The sequence below is a fragment of the Chinchilla lanigera genome, unplaced genomic scaffold (assembly GCF_000276665.1).
Source record: "Chinchilla lanigera isolate Chin_1 unplaced genomic scaffold, ChiLan1.0 scaffold00044, whole genome shotgun sequence".
Lineage (NCBI taxonomy): Eukaryota > Metazoa > Chordata > Mammalia > Rodentia > Chinchillidae > Chinchilla > Chinchilla lanigera.
The window spans coordinates 1,226,280-1,248,599 of NW_004955445.1; the positions used below are offsets into that span (position 1 = coordinate 1,226,280).

General features: G+C 40.4%; 1 protein-coding gene across 6 annotated transcripts in view; it reads left to right on the forward strand.

Moving 5' to 3' along the window:
* Positions 1-6: 6 nt before the first annotated feature.
* LOC102028027 (serine/threonine-protein phosphatase 4 regulatory subunit 1-like) overlaps positions 7-22,320 on the forward strand; it is an 82,374-nt gene continuing 60,060 nt past the window's right edge. For all 6 annotated transcript variants that reach the window (XR_262291.2, XM_005392243.2, XM_013518341.1 and 3 more), the window contains exons 1-2: positions 7-103; positions 235-279. Coding sequence is in view for 5 of the 6 variants with exons in the window: in XM_005392243.2 (XP_005392300.1) it covers positions 97-103; positions 235-279 (52 nt within the window). In the remaining variant the exon portion in view is untranslated. The remainder of the gene's footprint in view (positions 104-234; positions 280-22,320) is intronic.

Here is a 22,320-nt window from a genome sequence, read left to right on the forward strand (position 1 = left end):
GGGGCTGGCGCCAGGGGCGGGGCCAGGAGCTCCCCGCCCCGCCCAGAAAGCCACGCCCCCCAAAGGCCCGCCCCCTGCCTCCAAGCCCATCCCAAGATGGCGGGTGAGTGGGGCTAGGCTGTGGGGGCAGCAGGCGGCCCCCCTCCCCTTCCTCCTTCCCGGGACGCTGGGGAAGCCGGGGACCTCAGCCCGCCGCAGACCCCCCATAACTCTTGTGTGTCTTTTGGTTTCCAGAGATTCCTCTGTACTTTGTGGACTTGCAGGATGACTTAGACGACTGTAAGTAACAGTTGGGGCGACCCCGCCCCTCCCCGGCCCCTCTCACAGAATTGGGGGTGCGCGAAGGGGAGCCACGGGGCGTGCCCTCGAGGTAGAACCCCGACGGCCGGACCCCCTGCCTGCTCTGGCTGGTGGTGGTCCTTCCTCACTGCGCGCCGAGCTGCGGAGCTCTCCCTTGGGAGTTAGGACTTCGGTTGCTCTTGGGAAACTTTGACTTCCTGTCACTTTCTCCTTCCCGAGTCCTGGGTCGGGCGCTCTCCAGCGAGAGGAGGCGTGGCCCACCTCCGAGGAGGGCGGCTCCCAGCCTCGGGGCTCGCCCACCTCCCTAGGACTTTGGCGGGTGCAGGGCCGCTTGAGAGGTCCGCTTCTCCGTGTGGCTGGCCCCAGACTGCTTGGACTTCCCAAAGCCAGCTCAGTCTCCTATCCCATGAGCCCACTGGCCCCCTCGTTTCTTGGGTGGGATTCTTCCCCTTTCCTTGGAGTCGTTTTACAGGTAGCTAGGGGAGATGTCATCCTGGGAGTGCCAGTGCCTATTTGTGGTGAATGAAGCAGTTCCTTTCTGTTCAGCAATGAGCACCTACTTGTCCCGGGCCAGTGTGAGGTTCTGGACTTAAAAAGATGAATTAGAAACAGTCACCCCACGCAGGGGGCCTGCAGGTCATGGGGAGACCAGAGGTGTCACAGAAAATTACCAAACCTAGGGTTTTTTTGTTGGTGAAGAAGGCCTACATGTACTACCAAAATAGCTAGCAGTTATTTGGGGCTTCCTGCGTCCCAGTCAAGTGTGGTACTTCCTCTCATCTTTTCTTCCCCATCTGCAAGTTTCCTAATGGCAAGAGTTAGTGTTCACTGAAATCTTACCATGGACAAGGTACTGTTAAACCTTTTACATTATCTCTTTTAAGAGAGGGGCAAGAGAAGGCAGTGGTTAAGTGTCCTGGTTCTGGATTTAGATGACCAGGGTGTGAAATCTTGTGTCACTGTTTACTAGTAATCATTCTACGCCTCAGTGACCTCGTGTGTAAAATGGGCATAACAGCACACTTCAAGGAACTTTGTGATAATTACATTAATGAATAAAGGCTATAAGATGAACCTTGGGCATCATGAACACTCAGTAGATAGACACCATTATTATTAATATGATCCTTACTGACAGGTGTTTAACATTCTGAAGCCAGGTACAGTGTAGACCCAGTTGTGGAGCAAAATGTTCCAGCCAGTGCACATCGTTAAATTGAAGCAATGAACTGTTTCCGTTATGTGTTAAGTTGAGCTGCAGTCAAGGTGCCTCGTTTATAGATTTGATACTTGGCCTAGCTGGAAAAGCTATTTCTAGCTGTTTCGGTTATCTGCACAACCCCAACTCAGTGGCTTCAAAGCAAGAGCTTTTTATTTTTTCTTACCATTCTGTGGATTGACTGAGTGGCGCTCCTGCCTCCTGTGGTCTCAGCCAGGACTTTGGGAAGGTAAATGGTCCAAAGGGGCATCTTTCCACTGTGGCACCAGTCCTGGAGATCTGTGTGACTACAGGTGCCCTTTCTACTTGGCTTGATTGGCCTTCTCATGGCCTGGTGGCCACAGGGAATGGGAGATCTTTGGTGGCAGCTAGCTTTCTTTAGGCTTATTTATTTGTGTGTATGAAAAGGAAGTAGGAGATTTTACAGAGAAAAAAATTACAATTTTACTTTGACCTATTTGAACAAATAGTATGTGAGCATATGAGACTTGTAATTAAAAAGCCTTAAGTGCCCTTGCAGATGGCTGAAGACTTTTCCTAATAAAGACAGCTCTGGGAACCTTCTGGAGCTTCTGGTTTGGGCAGGAATGGGTGCTATGGGTTGCTGCACCTTGCCGCCTTACAGTATAGTTGATCTAGGAGCCATAAGAAGAGCACACCCCTCTCCCCTCCAATTTATGGTGCCTCAGGTCTTATGTTACACTTCACTGTGGAGGTGTTTGGAGGCATTATCCACACCATGATTGACATCAAGAACTGAAGTGCTGTCTCCTGTATCTGTAGTTATATTAGCTTGGGTGGATCACTTACCCATTTTGTCAGTATCTTTGGAAAATGGCGTAAGACTAGGAGCTGCATCATAGAATTGGTGTTAGAGTTAGATGGGATAGTACACAAAGCATTTTAGTTGACTATCTGGCATTATTAGTGTGTGTTATATTCAATATTTTACCTTCATCGTCATCATTGCTGCATCTTCATGTAAAATTTTCTGGTTCAGTATCAACAACGGCTACTCTGTGAGGTAGGTTCAAATGATAAAACTGAGAACCAGGTTAAATAACTTACCTAGTGTGGCACAATTCATAAATGGTACAACTGACAAATTTTGTTGCTTCTGACTCTGGTTCTTTTTATTCCACCATGAAGATCAACTTCACAGGTACTCTTTTTTTAAAAAAAAACTTTTTGTGGGGTAGTGTTTTGAGACAGAGTCTTACTGTGTAGTTCAGATTGGCCTTGGATGGTATGCAGCCCAGGCTGGCCTCGAACTCCCGGTGATCCTTCTGCCTCAGCATCAGGAGTGCTGGGATTATAGAGTGCTGGAGTGATAGGTGTGTGCCCCACCCTTCTGTTCTGTTCTGTTGTGTTCTGTTTATTTTTGAGATGAGGTGTTACTGTGTTGCCTAGGCTGTGTTGCCTCTCAAACTCCAGAACTTATATCCCTACCACCACCACTCTGGCCCCTGCTTCAGCCTTCTGAGTAGCTGGGACTGCAGATGTGTACCACAATAGTTGGCTACAAATATTCTTAGCATAGTGTTTGGGACATGGATGTCAGTTTGAGTAGTACTGTCTGTTGTCTCCTTGCACATTTTTGTCTAAATCATGCAGTGCTTCTTGATTTAGACTGCAAGTCCCTTTGGGCAGGGACACAGGTCATTCTTTTTATTATTCAATGTCCTGCATGATCTAGGTGCTCAGTTAATATGGTTACTGTTAACGAAAATGGATTCCTACGCTTGTCTGATTTACTTTGTGATTCTTGATTAAGTTTGGCTAATTTCAGAAAGAAGCTGTAACAAATGAGCACCTTGTTTTTTTAAATCATTCAGAGTCTTCAGGCCATCACAGCACATAAAAGATTTAATTTTAAAGAATTGGCCTGCTAAACCGATCTAAATTCCTTCTCTTGAGAGCAGAAAGTATGGGGGGTAGCTTGGCATTTTGGCTTTCATACAGAATTGTATATGGAAAGTGGAGCTCAGAGTCTGCCTAAGGGTCGCAAGGTCTGTGAGTGCCTGGGTTTACTTACAACAGATGGAAGCTAGAGAAACATTACTGTTGGTAAGGTTTGCTTGACTAATTAGAATTTAAATGTATTCTAGTGATGGGTGAACAGAAAGTGAGAGGAATCTACTGCAGATATAATAAGACCAATGAGACCTATCCACAAAATACAATATGAGATCATATCTGGGTCTTTAGTTGAACAAATCAACTCTAAAAAGACATTATTGGGACAGTTAGGGAACATTGTACTGGGACTGAGTATTAGATAAGAATTATTAATTTTGCTAAATGTAATAATGGTGTTCCTTTTTTCAAAGGAAAAAGACTAACACAAACATTCATAAATGAAATGATTTGATGCATGAGGTCTGCTTTCAAATACTGCAACAAAGAATAAACTAACAAAAGGTCTGAAAGAGGAATCAGTGGAAAAAAATAGCAGAATGTTGATACTTCTGGAGGCTGATTACTGGAGACTATTCTCTATTTTTTGCATATGTTTGAAAATTTCTGTAGTAGAAGCTTTTAAAAAGTGAAATGAAAGGGTCATATATGATCAAACTTCTACAAGAGAGTTGGAATTCTGGATTTCAATTCTCAAGTCATACAAAGTTATTTGTAAGGTGCATTATTATGCTTCAAAAGACTGACTCATAAAGTACATTACTATTTGGGGGACAGTGTTTCTTTTCAAATGCTTAGTTTTTAAGAAGTATCTCTGAAAGAACTTCGAAGAGAGCATACTTCTGTTTATGAGAAAAGTGAGGTACCAACAAATGATATTGACATTTAGTGAAAATAAGATTACCTAAACGAAATATAGATAGAAAGTGAGATATAGAGAGAAAGATAAATAGAAGTGAAATATAGATAGAAGACATCTTTCAGAGCAATAAACATTCCATTTCAGCTGCCCACTTTGTTCCATGTTTGTAAAAAATGTTCTTTTCAAGGACTGCAACCATCTATGTGCCTGAAGGCAGAGAAACTATGTTAATTTGAGCCCTAAACAAAGCCATTGAACTTTTTCTGTGAATAACATAAACTTAAATCAAAGGTTATCAATGCAGTTTATACAAATCTTCTCAAGTGAAATACTTTGAATACAAATAGGAACTAGTACTCTAATTCTTAAGAAATAGAACAAAACTCTATTAAACTGTTCAGATGGGTTCTTTCAGTTCTACAGTTGCAGCCCACAAGCAGCTGTAAACTACACATAAACGAATGGGCATGGTTTTGTCCTAGTAAAACTTTATTTACAGACACAGGCATTGGGTTGAATTTGGCCTACATATGGTGGTTTACCAACCCCTGCTCTAACTCATTCCATTAGAGCTGTTATATGTGTCCATGAACCACTGTCTTTGAATGAGCCTATTGCATAGGGTGTCTTTGCCTTAGCTTTAGTGAGTAGAGCTTAACCTTGTGTGGAGACCACCCCTATTTTGTTGAATAATCCTTGACAAGTTGCACATACTTGATGTCTTATCTTTCCTGTGGTTGAGGATAAAATATTCTTTTAGTGGGAGGAGAAGGACACGCAGCCAGTGTCAGAGCGGTGGAAGCAGAACAAGCTTTGCTGTCCTTCCGTCCTGATGCGTTTTATTTGGTTGACCTGTATTTTCCATTTCCTCTGAGGTCAATGGATGAATGTCAGAAATTTCCTGAGATTGTCTCTGTTCAGAAAAGAGTTATAAATGGCTTTTTTCATCATAAGATTGTTTCATAAAATTAAAAGAAAAAAAACCCTTTAAATAGGAATTTTGCAGCAGAACCTAGCTAATGAATGTGGTTTTGACCTTCAAAATGCCAGTTGTTTCTTAATCCTTGTAGGGGAAAAAAGAGGTGAGGGTGTGTGGTTGGCTTCCACATTCGGGTAAGTCATTCACCCACGTAACAGAATTCTGTCCCACTTCTCCAAGATGCCCAGTCTGTGGGAGGTGCCGGCTTCTGAGCTTCTTCCAGCACAGAGGAGCACCAGCTGGCAAACATGTTGCAGAGGCAGGGGGTACGGGGACCAGGCAAGACAGTGAGCTGGGGAACTGGGGCATCAGGAAGACAGTGAAGCCGGGCGTGGTGGTGCAGGCCTGTAATCCCAGCACTTGGGAGGCTGAGGCTGGAGGATCTTTGTGAGTTTGAGGCCAGCCTGGGCTACAAAGTGAGTTCAAGACCAACCTGAACTGCATAGTGAGATGCTGTCTCAAAAAGACCAAAAAAAAAAAAAAAAAAAAAGGAAGACAGTGATTCAGTCTGTCAAAAGAATGAGGGGATGTGACACTGAAGTTAGGTCAGATCAAAGAAAGTGATGGGCATTCTAGGCAAAGTATGCTCAGAGGTAGGAGTTTCAAGATGACTGCTTTGCCTGGAGCCTGTTGAGAATTGGGAGACTTGGGAATGAGGGGTGTATGGGAGAGGGGTAGGGGAAGAGTGGGAGGTACAATCGGGAGCCATCAGTGAAGAATCTGTCCCACCAGTTGGTGGGGATTAGGTCTAACCAGGAGGCAGCAAATCCCTAAAGCTTTTGCTTGAATTTACCTCTTAGGAAGGAGACGGGCAGTGGTATAAAAGCTGCCATTTCTTTAGGACTAATGATGTGACAAAGCTCTGTTCTGAGTGTGTCTAGTTTTTTAACTTAAGTATGAAAACCCTATGGGGGCATGTATTTTTAACCCCATTTTATGGCTGATCGAGGTTCACAAGGGGCATAGAAAGGCTAAGTAACTTGCCCAAAATAACACAGCTAGCGAGTGGCAGGGGTGAAATTTAAATGAGGGACTCTGGCTGTAGAATTTATGTTAGCTAGTAGTTTTTGGAGGACTCATCATCCCTTCAGACATTCGTGCATGCATTCATTGCTAGGTCTGTTTTGTTTAAGGACCTATTAAGTCTCAGGCATTACATGAGATATTGTAGACAAAGTGAATAAAAACAAATGTGGTTTCTCCTTTCATGGAGCCTTGAGTCCAGCAGCAGAGAAGGACATTAAACAGGTAAACCTGAATGAAGGAGATAATTAGGTGCTATGAAAGACGGGTTACATTAGGTGCTATGAAAGACGAATAGCAGGCGACTGCGATAGTACCCGCACAGTGTGACTGGAGAGATGCAGGTGCTGCGTGCATTGAGTGGCCAGGGCAGGCTTCTTTGGATCTCTAAAAGGTGCTCTTGACTTGGGATTTGAGTAAAGATGGGATTTTCACATGAAGAGCCAGAGGTAGTGACTGGATGTAGCTCTTCCTCCTCAAGGAGTAGAGGGAAGGCTTGTGTGTCTGGAGTGCAGTGAATGATAGACTGTGAAGGCTGGAGTGGTGAGGGGAGCCATACCATGCGTAGCCCTTAAGTCCATCTCAAGGTGAAGTGTTCTGTTTTTTTTTTTTGCAGTGTTGGGTGTCAAACTCAAAGCTTTACACGTGCTAGGCAAGGGCTTTACCACTGGGCTACGTCCCCAGCCCTGAAGTATTCGTCTTTTATTTAAGGAGTTGGGGCTAGTCACTGGAGAATTTTAACCAAGGAAGTGACTAGAGCTGAGTTGTGCTTTTCAGAAATGATGGACTGGGGTAGAAACAAGTTAGGGATGGATGGCCAGTGTGTTCTGAGATCTGGCAAGGGGAGTAGAGTTCCCGTAAAGGAGATAGGCATGAGGGCAGGGAATGAGTTAATAGCTCTTTCTGATGGTGAGAAAGACATTCAGAGACAGGTTCTGTTGGAAGCTTTCCTTAGATACCCCTGTTCCCTTCTACCCAGACTGTGTTAGGTGTCTGTTCTTTGTTTCCCGAATCTCTGTTGGCCTGTGGCAGCATTTGACATCTGCATGGCCAGATGTCTTCCTTGTCCATTAGAATGAGATGTGTCTATCTTGGATCGCTATCTAGTGTAGTGAATGGCATCAGGCAGTATATGGGAAGCATGTTTTGGGTGATGGGGTAGAATAGGTAGAATTCATGTTTCTGTCTAAGACAGTTACTTTTGAAAGCTTACAGGGGATCCCTGCGGTGCTGTCTGGCCCTTGAAAAGCCCCTCAGAGGCCTAGTTCTAGAGCACTGTTAGGATTGGGGATTAGACCTGAGAGTCCTTAGTGGTGGGTAGTATTTGGAGCCATGGGAGGGCCTGAGAGCCTCAGTGTTGGAGTATGAGGAGATAAAAGGTGTGATCTCTGGGCATCAGAAGCTTCTCGTAGCTAGCTGTAGAGAAACCTAGAGGCCTTTAAAGCTAGGTTTTTGTTGGAGGTGATTATTTATGTCACTTACCCTAGAGGGATCAGGTAAGCGAAGGACTAAAGACAGACTGGAGTTTGGCATTTGGGAGATCTTCAGTGACCTCAGTGGAATTATTAGCACAGCCAAGGAGCATAATCCCCATTGGAAGTCTTGGGAAGGCACTGGAAGTTTGAGGTAGTAGACTGGATGGAGTCCAGTTATTTAGTGGTCATTTATTGAACACCCACTATATTCCAGGCAGTGGCTGGGCATTGGGCACTTTGGGGAATGAGTACTACTTTGTTTATTTATGTATTTTTATTTTTGAGACAGGGTCTCACTATGTAGTTCAGGCTGATCTTGAACTCTTGTAGCCAGGCTGGCTTCAAACTCATGGTAATCCTCTTACCTCAGCCCCTGGGATTACATGCCCTACTGGTTATGACTTTGGGGCCTCACAATGTAGCAGGAGATAGCGTACCATTTGAGGAAGGCAGTGGATGGGGGGCAGGAACATTTCTTTATGTATGGAAGATTCCAGAACACATAGGTACTCTTTGTATTTACTCTGGAAACTAAAAAAATTTTTTCACTGAACAATCCAACAGTTCTACCCTTAGTTATAGGACTAACAAATTGGGAACATATGTCCTCAGAAAGACCTATCCATATTTCTGTTATTCTTAAGAGTCAGAAACTGGAACCTACTCAAATATCCATCATGAGTACCTTGAATTATAAATTGTGGTATGTTCAGACAAGGGAAAGCTATGTGGCTGTAAGAATGAATGGTCTACAGTTCTACTGAATAGTATAGATGAATTTCACAGATGTGCAAGAGCAGACTCAGAAAGGTACATACTGCATGATTCTGTCTATACAAAGTATGAGACCAGCAAAGCTACTCCAGGCAATTAGGAGGCAGGAGAGTGGTTACTGTAGGTGAGGTGAAGAGTGAAGAGGGACCCTTAGTTTTGGAGATGCCCATGAAATTCTCTGCTTGCAGTGAGTGCCGACTACACAGGTGTGTTCACTTTGTGAACATTCATTATCTGGCTTACTCTTTTGTACACTTTTCTGCCTGTATGTTATACTTTGACTTTTAACAAAAGAAGTAATTTTTAAAATCAAGGCGAAGGGGAGAGCATAAGTATGGCTTGAGGGACTGGAGTCAGAAGGGGAAAGATGGTGGAGAGCAGAAGAGGCAGATGACCCTGGGTTTTGGGCCATGTAAGCTGTGAAGGAACTCAGAGTGTCCTGGAAGAGTTTGTTTCTTTCTGGGAGGAAGGTGATCCTCCTAGCCGTTTGGCCAAGGTGATCAGTAGAGAAGTGACTTTATTTGGTCAGCATTACCTGATTATTTCAAATACTTTGAAAAGTAGGAAAAGAGACCCCCCCTCCCACTCACTCACTCCAAAAGCTGTTGGGTTTCTTCTGTACCTTATTTATTTATTTTTTTCTGTTTGAATCTGCCTCAAGTCTGACTAGAGAACTCACTGCATTTAAGAGTAATATTGTTCCATTCATCAGTACTGTGTCAACTAGCACCCTCACCTTCTCCTTTTCTGTCCCCTAACTGGGTGAGTTGGCAGGAAAATTGAGGTGTGTAATATCACAGTGGAGCATATGAACTGCTTTGAGGTGCAAAGTTCTTGCCTATCAGGTAACCCGAGTAAATGTTTCCCATTGACCATCAGTGTAAAAGTCAGAGTCATAAATAATGGCAAGTTTGGGAAGCCGTGATTAAAGCCACAAATCAAAGAACAATTTCCATGTATGCATGGTGTGGAAAGGAGGGCTGCTCATGAATTAAGTTGGTCTTTTCATCCAGCCCATTGAGTAGTGCTAGTAATAAACATCAGTAGCCCTCAAAGATTTGTAATATAAAACATTACGCATTGGATGGATCTGCTCATATGAGAGCTTATAAATCAGTGTGAGTCTTGTTAGAGAATGACACTTATATAGAGGAAGTTTGCCTGTGCAACTTGCCGTTGAAATTTAGTTAAGTCAACAAGGACCTGCGGTGTGTGGGGGCTAGTTGCCCAACAAGAGCTAGTGAAGATTCAAGTGTTATTTACCTTTTAGATGGGTCATGTTTGTCTACTCTAGCTAGCAGAAATAGTCCCAAGTTAAGAATTTGCATTAGTACTTGTAAGCCTGTTATCAAGAACAAAACCACTTTAAATAACAGTATAGGAAGGACATACTCAGGTTCCCCAAAAATTATTTAAGGTTTTACAAAGAGTTCTTCAAAGAACAGTGAACTCTAAATGGCTAGTAAACACTGTAAAAGTAATTATTTACAGAAGTTCTGTATTTGTTCATTTTTCTTTTGTAAAAAAGTAGTTTTTCAAGTAAGGCTAATCTGCTTTTTAGCTACCACTAGTCATTCTTTTAGCATTTTGATTTGGACATAGGCAGAGTTGACCATGTCTATCATGTTCCCCATCCAATGTCCCCTAGTACTGTGTCAGAGACAGAATAGTGGATCATGTGGATAATTGGTCTGGCCCAGGGTGTCATATCTCACACAGACGTATAGTGATAGGATGACATGTTGAATGGAGCATCGTAAATATTGGGAATGCCTGGAGAACGGATTCTTAATGAAAATGCTTGCTGGGATAGACGTGCCATAACATTCTGCCTCCAGCTTCAGCTCTGTTCATATCTGAGCCAATAAAGGGATCTCAATGGGTATGTTTTATTGTGTTTATTTTTTTCCCACCTTTCCACTTAAAACCAATTATAGTGTGGCTGCTCAGTCAGGGCTTGGTGGCTTCTGTGAAATCTCTGGCATTCCTGAACTGCTTGAAGGTGGCTGACAGTGTACTTGTCTCTGCTGTGCTTGTGTGTCCATCTGTGATGGTATTTTCCCTTTCCCACCTTCTCTTTTTCCATGTGACAGATTCTTACTTGATCTTCAAGGTCCAGTTCACGGATAGCTTCTGTTGTAGTCTCCTTCCCTCCCTAACTCCCCTGCTCTTCCCCTACCCCTCCCATCTCTCTCTCTCCTATCCTCTTCCCAGTGGAGTAAGTTTCCTGTTTCATACGTGTGTCCCATGGCTGCTGCCATCATAGCGGTGTGTGTTACCTCTATATCACCTTTGTTCCCTTGGGAGCTTTTGAAGTCTGGGGACCATGTCTATTCACCTCTAGATCCCCAGGATTGTGTTGAATTTTGGTTTATTATTGAGGTTCACTTCAGAGGGAAGATGATGTTTAACATAAGTTTGCATTCATACTGGTTTGTTGATTCTTTTAGTGCTACAGAGTAATCTGTAAATTCCCCCGTCATCCTGACTGGGGATTGAACCCAGGGCTTTTGCACTGAGCTACGTCTCCCACCTTCCTCCCCCTTTTTGAGACAGAGGTAAGTCACTAAGTTAGCTAGACTGGGCTCAAATTTTTGATTCTCCTGTCTCAGCCTACCAGAATGCTGGGAATTCGGGTGTGTGTCACCATACTCTTTTTATTAGATTATATCTACTACATTTTGAAACTGAAACACATTCACCTAACATCAGACTTATCTTATTCTTTGCACGGTGGGCAGGGCCTCACTGAAGAGGGACCAGTTCTAATTTGGTTGTGTGAGCTCAGAACCACTCTGGTTTGGATTGGATGGCAGAGGTAACATATCTCTGTTGTAGCTATTAAAGAGCAGTTTTAAACTTGTCCCCAACCCCAGGCAGGTAGCAGCCACAGCTGCTGACTCAGGGACATTGGGTACAGTTCAGGCAAATTGGGCAGCCTGTGTGTGTGCCCCCATGGCATGTAGGGTGCTAAGCATATGGCATGCTGGAAAGGGCCACACACCTCTGTATCCCTCTTGCACTTTTTCCAAACCCTTTCCTAACTGTGCTAGTTTTGATTATGGATCCTTTTTGATAGAGTCAGTGATTTCCTATGTAAACTTGCCCGTGAACCTAATATGTGGCAGTTAGCATCAATGCCAAGTGAAGTCAAAACATGATCAGTATTGTTTTATTTTATATTTTAAATTGGGCTAAGAGGGGCTGGGGATATAGCTCAGTGGCATAAGCGCCTGCCTGGAAAGCGCAAGGTCGTGAGTTTCATCCATGGTACCACAAAAAAAAAAAAAAAAAAGAAAGAAATTGGGCTAAGAAAGTGTGAAGTTATTACTACAAGTGATTTTTTTCAGAAAACTTTGCTTTTCAACACTATATTAAGCTTTCATGAATAAAGTTGGTAACTTTCTTTCTCCCAAATGTAAAAAATACAATGAAAACAATTTCAACAAGGAAATTATTTATACACTACTTTGTATTTCATTCCTGACTTGAATTCCTAAGATTTTTGATGTTTATGTGTGGTCTGGACTTGTCAGGTCCCAGAATAATCGACTGCTTGTAATACCATCTTGTAGACCTCAGCCCCTTGTTCCTGTTAACAGTTGCCAGACAACATATCATCTTGGCGGTGGCCAGAGATACAAATTCTAGAAAAGACTTTTGAAAACAGGAATCATTTTATGGGCTAACTTCCATTGTCAGGAGACACAGCAAACTGGCTTGGCATATTTTTGCCATTCATTCCTTCATTCAGCAACTTTTATTGAGTGCCTGCCACAAGCGGGCATATCAATGAGTTAAGCAAAATTCTTTCCCTGATGGGAGAGGGAGGGGAGCATGGACACAGCTGATTGACAGTAAATATAGGAAGATGTTTGTGCATGTGTTAGAAGGTGATGAGTTCTCTCGAAAAGTTGAAAGGTAGATCAGGATAATGGGGGTATAGAAAGAGGACTTATAATTTCAAAATAAGATATTCAGGGAAGACCTCCCAGAGATGATGATTTTTTGTTTGTTTGTTTTTTTGTTTTTGTTTTTCTTCCGGTACCAGGAATTGAACTCACGACCTTGCACTTGCCAGGCAGGCGCTTTGCCGCTGAGCTAAATCCCCAGCCCCCAGAGATGATGAATGAGCAAAGGTTGAAAGGAAGAAAAGAAAAATGTTTGAGAGAACATCTCTGAGGGCAAGTTCCAGGCAGAGGGATGAACCCATGCCAAGCCCCTTTGTTGGGAAGTGACTAATATGTTGGAAAGAGCTGGAGACTCATGGCTTGGAAGGGTACTCTTTAAGGTGTTTCTCAGTTGAGGGTTATGTTACTAGCCCACCTTCTCCTGTACATCTGTCAATGTCTAGAGATAGTTTTGATTCTCTTGAGGTGGAGCAGGGCTGTTCCACGCATGTAGTGGGTAGAGGTCAGGGATGCTGCTCGACATAGTCCCAGGACGGTCCCAACAGCAAAAATTGATCTCGCCTGGGATGTCAGTAGTGCTGAGGCTGAGAAATCCTGGTCTGTTAGGACGTAATACATCAACTGTTGATTGATTTGGTTTGTCTTTAAAGACTTAATAAAAAAAAATCAAAATGTCATGGGAAAGATGAATCACAGTAGCTAGTCAGAATTCCTTCACAATTGACATGGAAGCTAATACTATTTTCATTCACTTTGAGGAAAAGTGGTGCAAATCTTTCCTGTATGTACATTAGTCAACCCTGGTGCTTTTAGGAGTAGTTTAAAAAGTGGTATACCATTCAAAAGTAAACAGTGATAATTTCAGTGATGATCTCATTAATTTAGACTCAAGTGGGATCTTCTAATTTTGAAAGCGTCTAGGACAGTGGTGGTGAACCTATGGCATGGGTGCTGCAATGGACTGTTTGTATCATTGAAAACTCTAAAAGGTTTGCCATCTCTGGTCTACAGATATTGATCTACACAAGAGAAAATATTTCCTTACATAAAAAAAATTGAATTTCAGTACTTGGAATAAGAGGTACTATTTTTGCATATGAATGTAATGTTATTAAGAATATTTTCCTTGGATTGTACTTATCCAGATTTTTCAGAAATCAGTCATGTAAGAGCCACTTCTCTTATTTTTACATTGTCAGTGTAACACTTGTATTTTTCTTTATACCAGTATCAGCTAATTTCTTTTATTTAAAACTATTTCAGAAAATGTTGAGACACATTAGCACAAAAAGAAAGCTTTCTATGTTAATTGAGAATTAAGAGGAGCAATAACTTTCTTGTGTGGTTCACTGACCTACAGTGTATCTTCCACCTGTCGCAGATGTCGATGTCCTGGCCCAAAGTCTCTGAGTGACCTCTGTGAGGCGAGTGACCTCTGTGAGGTGAGTGACCAGCTGTGCATTTGCAACACTGCTGGCCAGGGTCAGTGCTGCAGGCTGAGAGTGAGAAAGCAGCTGGTGACATAAGGGAGGCCATTTCTTTTGGGCTGTGACTGGCCTCTGACAGCCTATTAGTGCAGGACTCTCCCAGGGAAGTAGCAGTTAGACAACCTGCTTCTTTACTGTGCATAGGACTAAGATTATAATTCTGTTTCTTAAAACCAAAACCTCTGTAGCTCAGATTTCTTACAATGTCAGATAAATCTTACACGTCTTTTTCTTTTCTCTCTCTCTGTTCTTTCTTATATGCTTACTATGAGTTACCAAAATTTAATTCTACTGTGTTCATTGTTGGGATGATTGAAGACTTCTGATACATTATAGCAAACATTACAATTCGTTAATTTTATTTTAGCAGTTATATGATAGTTTTGGACCTATTTTTTCCTCTCATGAAATTAGCTACCTCGTTTTTGCAAATAGGAGTGAATTAATTAGTATCATTGGTTGGTTTAGAAGTCATATTTTGAGTGTTGCTTTGCATGGTTGTAAGGTAGATACTGCCTCTCACTTTGTTTTGGGAAGGCTAGATTTTCTGTTTTTTCTGACATTACTGGACTCTTATAAATCCTGCTAATCAAAGACTCAGGAGTCTGATTTCTACAGAAAGAAATATTTATTGTTTGCTGTGTGCCCAGCATTATATGATATGATCCAGATGTCTAAAGGACCTCCAAAAAATAAAAAATAAAGGACCTCCAAGTATAGTTATGGAGACAGAGTTAACATTATATCAGTTGAAATTAACAATTACATAGTTCCATTTATTGCCTTCCTCCCACTTTATGTCATAGTTTTCAATATACAGTATGTATGTATCCTCTGTTATAAATCCCATTGTGCAAAGTTGTAATTTTTGCTTTAAACCATCATACACATGTATATGAAATGTATTTTTCCTTCCTTCCTTCCATTTATTTATTTATTTATTTATGATTCTGAAGATTGAACCCAGGGCCTCATACTTGTGTGTGCACAAGGCAAGCAGTCTAATGTGGAGCTTCTTATTCTATTTTGAGACAGGATCTCACAAAATTTCCCAGCCTGGCCAGGAATTTGTGATCCACCTGCCTTGATCTTCTGAGTAGCTGGGATTATAGGCATGCATTAGCATAACTGACTCTGTCCTAAATATTTTTTAAAAAGTAAAAGGAAAGTAATTTTTTTCTGTTTATCATTTCCAGTATACTTTGTTCTTTTTGAAGATAAAAGTTACCAAACTGTATTTTCCACTTCAGTTTACAGATCTTTTAGCATTTGTTGTAGTCAACATTGGCTGTTAAAAAAAGAAGCAGGTTTTCTTTTTTTTGTTTGTTTTTTTTCCAGTACCAGGAATCGAACTCACGACGTTGCGTTTGCAAGGCAGGCGCTGTGCTGCTGAGCTAAATCCCCAGCCCCTGAAGCAGATTTTCTTCTGTGAAGTCCATTCAATGAATTTTTAAATTTCTGATATTGATTTAATTTTAGAATTTTCATCTGATGACCTTTTATAAATACAGTAATAGTTCTTTGCTGAGATTCTTCATCTTTTTACTCATTTTCCTTTATATCCATAAATATTATTATAATAGTTATTTTAAAACCCTTGTCTATAATTCTAACATTTGTATCCCCTTCAGAGTCAATCTATTTTGATTTTTACTTTTCTAACTAGTTGATGTTTTTCCATTTTCTTCATGTATTGAAGACTTTTGAACTATAATGGATATTTTGAATATTATGTATTGTAGAATTTCTGGATTCTATGTGTGCCTCTAAAGAGTATTGATGTCTTATTTTGTTTTAGTGGGCACTTAAATTGAATGAGGTCAAACTGTTAACTCATTTTTCCTGCAGAGAATAATATTCCAAATCTCAGTTCAATTCTTTTAGCCTTAGCTGTGTGTCATGTAGTTTGCTACACAAATGTAGGGTTCAGGGATGAAGCCAAGGCTGGAACAGAATTTAATAGAGACCCTTCTTCAGGCTGAGTGTCTCCTCTGTAGAATTCCATCCCTTTCCCTGCACCTTTAGTGGTTATGGTTGCTCTGAACTCTGGAGATGAAACAAACAATATCAGTAATATAGTATACTTAATAATTTAAGCAAATAGTGATAACAGCTGATATAGTCAAATAACTTAATATGTCAGATGTTATATTACTATGTGTCTGTCTGTCATCTATCTTATATCACCTTGTCCACACTGCAACAGTTACCCAAGATAGGCAGCTATTGCCTCTCACCACATTATCTTTTCAGTGCTGGGGATTAAACCTAAGCCTTTGCCCTTACTTTTTATTTTGAGACAGGGTCTTGTGGAGTTAGTTGCCCAGACTGGCCTGGAATTCATGCTCCTCTTGCCTCAGCCTTCCAAGAAGCAGGGATTATAGGCATGTTCCACTTTGCTTGGCCTGTTATATCCATTTTAAGCTGAGGAAACAGAATCAGAGACTAAGATACTTATCCAAGGTCACATACCTACTGGAGGCAGAGCTGGGTGGCAGAATCAGGAATTATGACTCAAGGTCTCTCACTCCTATTGATTATACAACTATTCCTCCAACATCTTGTGAGAAATCTGGAATTTAATATTAATTTTTTTCAGTTTTCTTGGCCATTGGTATTCTGCAATACATCAGGGTCTGGATTTGTTATTAATTAGTTTAGCATTTGTACTTCAAATTGAATATTCAGTTCTGAAAAAGTCATTATCTCATTTAATATTGCCCCTTCTCATTTTCAGTAATTTCTTCTTCTAGAATTCATTCTTATTGTACTTATCTTGGGCTTTTGCATGCCATCATTCATGTGTCCTAATTACTGTCCCATATTTTCTGTCTTGTTATTTCCCTGTGCAGCGTTCTGGATGATTTGTCATAGCAATCTTCCAGCTCACTAACTATCTCTTGAACTGTGTCTAAACTGCTATTTAAGCCTGTTGCTGAAATTTTAATTACATTGTCTATATTTTTCATTTCTCTTTTTCTCTACTTTTCATTTCTACTTGGTCTTTTTTCCATGTATATCTACCCCTTCCCCCATTTCCCTCTTGTTGTTACTATGTCAGTGTAAAAATTTTTAACTCATTCTAAACATAGTTGATAATTTATTTCAGATTTTTCTAATATTTCTAAATCTTGAGATATGAATTCTCTGTTTTGGGCACTTACTCTTCCTGATGATGGTTTGTAGCCACATGTAGTTTGAAATTTCTTAATACTAGTTTATCTTCAGGGGTGGTTTATGAAGTTTCACATGTCATGGGTTGTGAATGTGTGTGTGTGTGTGTGTGTGTGTGTGTGTGTGTATGTGTGTGTGTCCTGGCCTGTACTGGGAATGCAACCCAGGGCTTCATGCTAGATAAGTGCTGTACCATTGAGCTACATCCTTACCCTTTATGCATTTCTTTAGAACAGTCCCTTGTTTGCTTTTGTTGGGGTGCCTGGGATTTTAATGAATCTGGGCTGTGATCTTGGTAGCTCAGTTTGGAGTTCCTGCACTTTGGGGGTAACATAAATCTGGACTATAATGGTTTTGACTTATCAAATTTCCCCCACTGTAGGCAGACAATTCTCTTATATTGGGGCTTTTATTTCAGATTCACTGCCTATATTTTTTGTCCCTATGTAGGCATCCAGGTCTTCAATGCTGGTCATGGAGTGTCAACTTCTGCTTATTGCTCTTCCTTTGATTTCTGCCTTCCTTTCTGGCCTTAGAGGTGTCCTTCCCCTGTCTTGCCTATTTCTGCCTTACTATGTTTTAAAATATTTTATGGAAATATCTGTGGGGTGTGTGTGTATGTGTGGTGAAGGGATTCCATTCTCTTCTATTCCACTGTCCTGTTTTGGAAGTCTCAGTAAGTAGGATTTGAACTCCGTCATCCAGATCACATGCTACTGTGGTCGTTGGGCTAGGGCAGTGACCATAGGAGATGGAAAAAGGGAATTAATATTAGAATAGAGATTAGGTCAGTTGATTGTCTGTTACAATGAGATAAGTATTTGCCTGGAAGGTTGAGACATCAGGCTGATAGTTCAGTAGCTTCCTCCTGGATAAAGTGTAGAGGAAGAATTTGACAATGCTTTTCCAATGCCGTTCAGGAAAATAATAACTTACTGACAAGCAAATAACCTGGAGATTTCCACGCATATTCCTGCATACTCTACAATGAAGTGAAGGTATCCTTAACGGTGAATGAGTCTCTTTTTTTTTTTTTTCTTTTTTTTGTGTTTTTGAGACAGGGTCTCGCTATGCAGTTCAGGCTGGCCTTGAGCTCACTTTGTAGCCCAGGCTGGTCTTGAACTTGCAACGATCCTCCTGCCTCAACCTCCCAAGTGCTGGGATTACAGGCGTGTGCCATCACGCCCAGCTGTGAACAACTCTCTGTAGTCTTAAAATTATGATACTTTCTTTAGATCTTAATTGAGGTTTCCAAGGAGATAAGTTCATGGGGTCACTTGTAAATATGGAATCAGAGCAGAGGAGTTTGATCATTTGAAAAGTTGTTTCCATCACAGCAGGGCTAGTAACTGGCCAACTTGATCCCTGTAGTCTCCATAAAACATGGTTTGGGAGGTGGGCATTGTGGCACAAGCCTATAATCTCAGTGCTGATGAGGCTAAGGCAGCAGGATTGCTGTAAGTTCGAGTCCAACCTGGACTGCACAGTGAGTCAAGGCCAGCCTGAAATATACAGTAAGAGCCTATCTCAAAAAACTGAAAAAAAAAAAGAAAAGAAAAACAAAATGGCTTGGAAAGAAGAGAAGGGCAGATAGATGTTACATTATGTGCTTATCTTTCTTTACTTTTAAAAAGTGATTTGATTAATGCATAATTTACACAAAGTAAAATTCACCAACTCTTAGCAAATATGTAGCTTGTGACCACAATCATGTAACTGTAATCAGGATACACATTTTCCAATACTTCCAGAAGTCCCTTAACCCCCACCCCTGATTCCAGGCAACCACTGATCTGCTAAATATTACTATGTTTTTGCCTTTTTTATAATTTCACATAATTATATGGTATGAAATCTTTTGTTCTGGCTTCTTTTACTTGGTATAATGCTTTTGAGATATATCTATGTTGCTGCATTTTAACAAATCATTCCTTTTTATTGCTGAGAAGTATTCCATTGTTTGGATATTTAATAGTTTGTTTATTTACTTAGCAGTTGATTGCTATTTTGTTTATATCCAGTTTTTGACTGTTATAAGTAAAGCTGCTATGGATGTATTTTTTGTAAACATGTGCTTTCATTTCTGTTGGGTGAATACTTAGAAATGGGAATTACGGGGTCACTGGCAAGTGTGTATGTGTATTTTTTTTAAAGAAACTGCCAAAACAGGGCTTCGTGGTGCATACCTGTAATCCCAGCTCCTTAGGTGGCTGAGGCATTTGGATCACAAATTTGAGGCTAGGCTGGGCAATTAGTTTAGTGAGACTTATCTCAAAATAAAATTTAAAAAGAGCTTGGGTGTAGCTCAGTAGGAGAGCCCTTGCCTAGTATGTGTGAGGCTCTGAGCTTGAGCCTAGTACTTTCCGGGTATATTTGAATGAAGGAATGAAATAGATAGATAGATAGATAGATAGATAGATAGATAGATAGATGAATGAAGGAATGAAATAGATAGATAGATAGATAGAAAGAAAGAAGGAAAGATCCACCAAAGCATTTCAGTAGCTGTCACATTTTGCATTTCACCAACAATGTATAAAAAATCTAGTTGCTTCAGATACCTGCTAACATATTTAATATAGCCGGGGGGGAAAAATTTAACCTTCTTTGTAGATATATAGCAGTGGTGGTGAACCTATGGTACGTGAAGCAAGCATGCAGAACCCTCTCTGTCCGCATGTGAGCCAAGTCACTCCAGCAATCTCTCCAGCAGCCAAGCATTCAAGTTTAATTGCGGTGTTGGCACTTTGTGATAAATAAGTGGGTTTGGGATTACAGTTTAGGTACTCAGTCTCTAAAAAGTTCACCATCACTGGTATATAGTATTAACTTATTGTGGTTTCAGTAGAATTTTCTTAATTACTAACGTACATCTTTTCCTTATTTAATTGTCATTAGTATATCTTCTTTGCTCAGATGTCTACTCAAGTCTTGTACATATTTTTGGAATCAAGCTCTTAAGTTTTTATATAACCTGGATTCAAATCTTTTATGTTTCACACATATTTTCTTCTTGGACTGTGGGCTTAGTGTTCCATTTTCTTCTTTGGACAGCAAATATTACTAATTTTGGTGAAGTTTATATAGCACATGCTTTTTGTAACATCTTTAAGAAATATTTGTTGTACTAAGTGTATAAATATTATGTATTTTTTAATAGAAGTTTTATTGTATGTTTTGGATTTATGTCTATGAAAGATTTTGAGTTATTTAAGGATCAAGGTTCATTCCCCACACATACACATGTTTATTCACATAGTGTAGTACTATTTACCAAGAAGTTTTTCCCTTTTCCCATTGAATTACCTTGACACCTTTGTAAAAAAATGAAATGACTTCAGATTTGTGGATCACTTTATGGATTTTTGCTTCCATTCTCTACATGTTTATGCTTAATCTAGTACCACAATGTCATGACAATAAGTCTTTTCTGAGTCATTCTAGTTGGTTTCTCCTTTTCAAAATGGTTTTGGTTTTTTAGGTCCTTTGAATTTCCATATACATTTAGAATCAGCTTTTTTTTTTTTTTTTTTGGAGACAGGGTCTCATATGTAGTTCAGGCTGGCCTTGAACTTGTGGTGATCATTTTGCCTCAGCCTCCTGAGTGGTGGGATTATAGGTATGTGCCATCCTGCCTGGCAACTTATTTATTTCTGCAAAGTTAATTGCTTGGTTTTTGATTGGGATAACATTGGATTTATAGGTGTATTGAGGAAGAGTTAACATTGTAACATTATTGAATCTTCTGATCCATGAAAATGTTTTAACTCTACTTAAAAAAATTCTTTTAACATTTTTCTCATTATAGGATTTATACCTTGCTTGTTAAATTTATCTCTTAAGAATTTCATCATTTTGATGCCATAATATGCTGTTTGTGTATTTAGTTGTATCCTGAAATCTTGAACAACTCACTTAGTTCTTTCAAGGCAGTACTTTCAGTTTCACTATGATCTTCTGCATAGACTATCATCTTTGTGAACAATTTTACTTTTTCCTTTCTAATCTGTGTATCTTTCATTTTGTCTCCTTGGTTTACTGCTATTTTACTTCTACATATGCTATAAATCCCATAGTGTATTGTCATTATTTTTGCTTTGGTAGTCAGTTATCTTTTTCAATAGCACATGTTTATACTACATAATGATTATATTCATTGTGGGGAGTTAGTACAAATACCTAACACATCTTAGTTATTTTTTATCCCCTTTCTTTTCTTTCCCTACCCCCTCCCTCCATCTTTTGGTCCCTTTCACATTTGAAAAAGTTCTATCTTCCTGTTTCCTATTATTTTTTATTTTGTGCTTTATTTATAGTTTGGTTTTCTCAAATAAGAGAAACCATGTGATATTTAAGCTTGTGTTTCATTTATTTCACTTAACATTATGGTCTCAAGGTGCATCCAATTACCAGAAATGACTCAAATTTATCCCTATTTACAACAGAGTAGTACTCTATTGTGTATAAATGCTACACTTTTAATCCATTCATCTGTTGATGGGCATATAGGCAGCTTCTAAGATTTAGCTGTTGTGAATTATGCTGAAGTGAGCATAGGTATACATACATCATAATAATATGATGTCTGACTCTTAGGAAGATACAATCAGACCTCTTTCTCCTCTTCCAGTTCCTCTTCTTCCTCCTCCTCCTCCATGGAACCCAAGTGCTGTGTCCCTAGAAGGGAAATACCTGGGTAGAATGGAAATTCTAGTTTTAGTTCTGTGAGGACTCTCTATACTGATTTCCATAGTGGTTATACTAGTTTACATTCCTACCAAAATTTAGAAGTGTTCCTTTTCCCCCATAGCCTCTCTAGCATTCGTTATTATTTGATTGATTTATTATTTTATACTATATATCTTTCTTACTTACTTGTCTCATTGCTGAGACAAAATTACCTGATGCTCAAAGTTGGAGAAGGAAAAGTTTATCTTGCCTCACAGTTTATGTAGGTTTCAGTCCCTAATTGACTGGCTCCAAGGCAGGTGGCATGGCAGAGGGGCATTGCAGAGGAGAAACAGTCCATGGTGGGCAGAAGGAAGGAAGGCAGCAAAGCAGTGAAGCAGCAAGGAAGCAGCAAGTGAGCGAGCCACAGTAGCCCTCTTTCTGTCCCTTAAATTCTATCTAGGCTACATACCCTTGGGTGAGTAGCACTCACACCCAGGGAGAGCCTTCTTATTAGCCATACTAGAACTA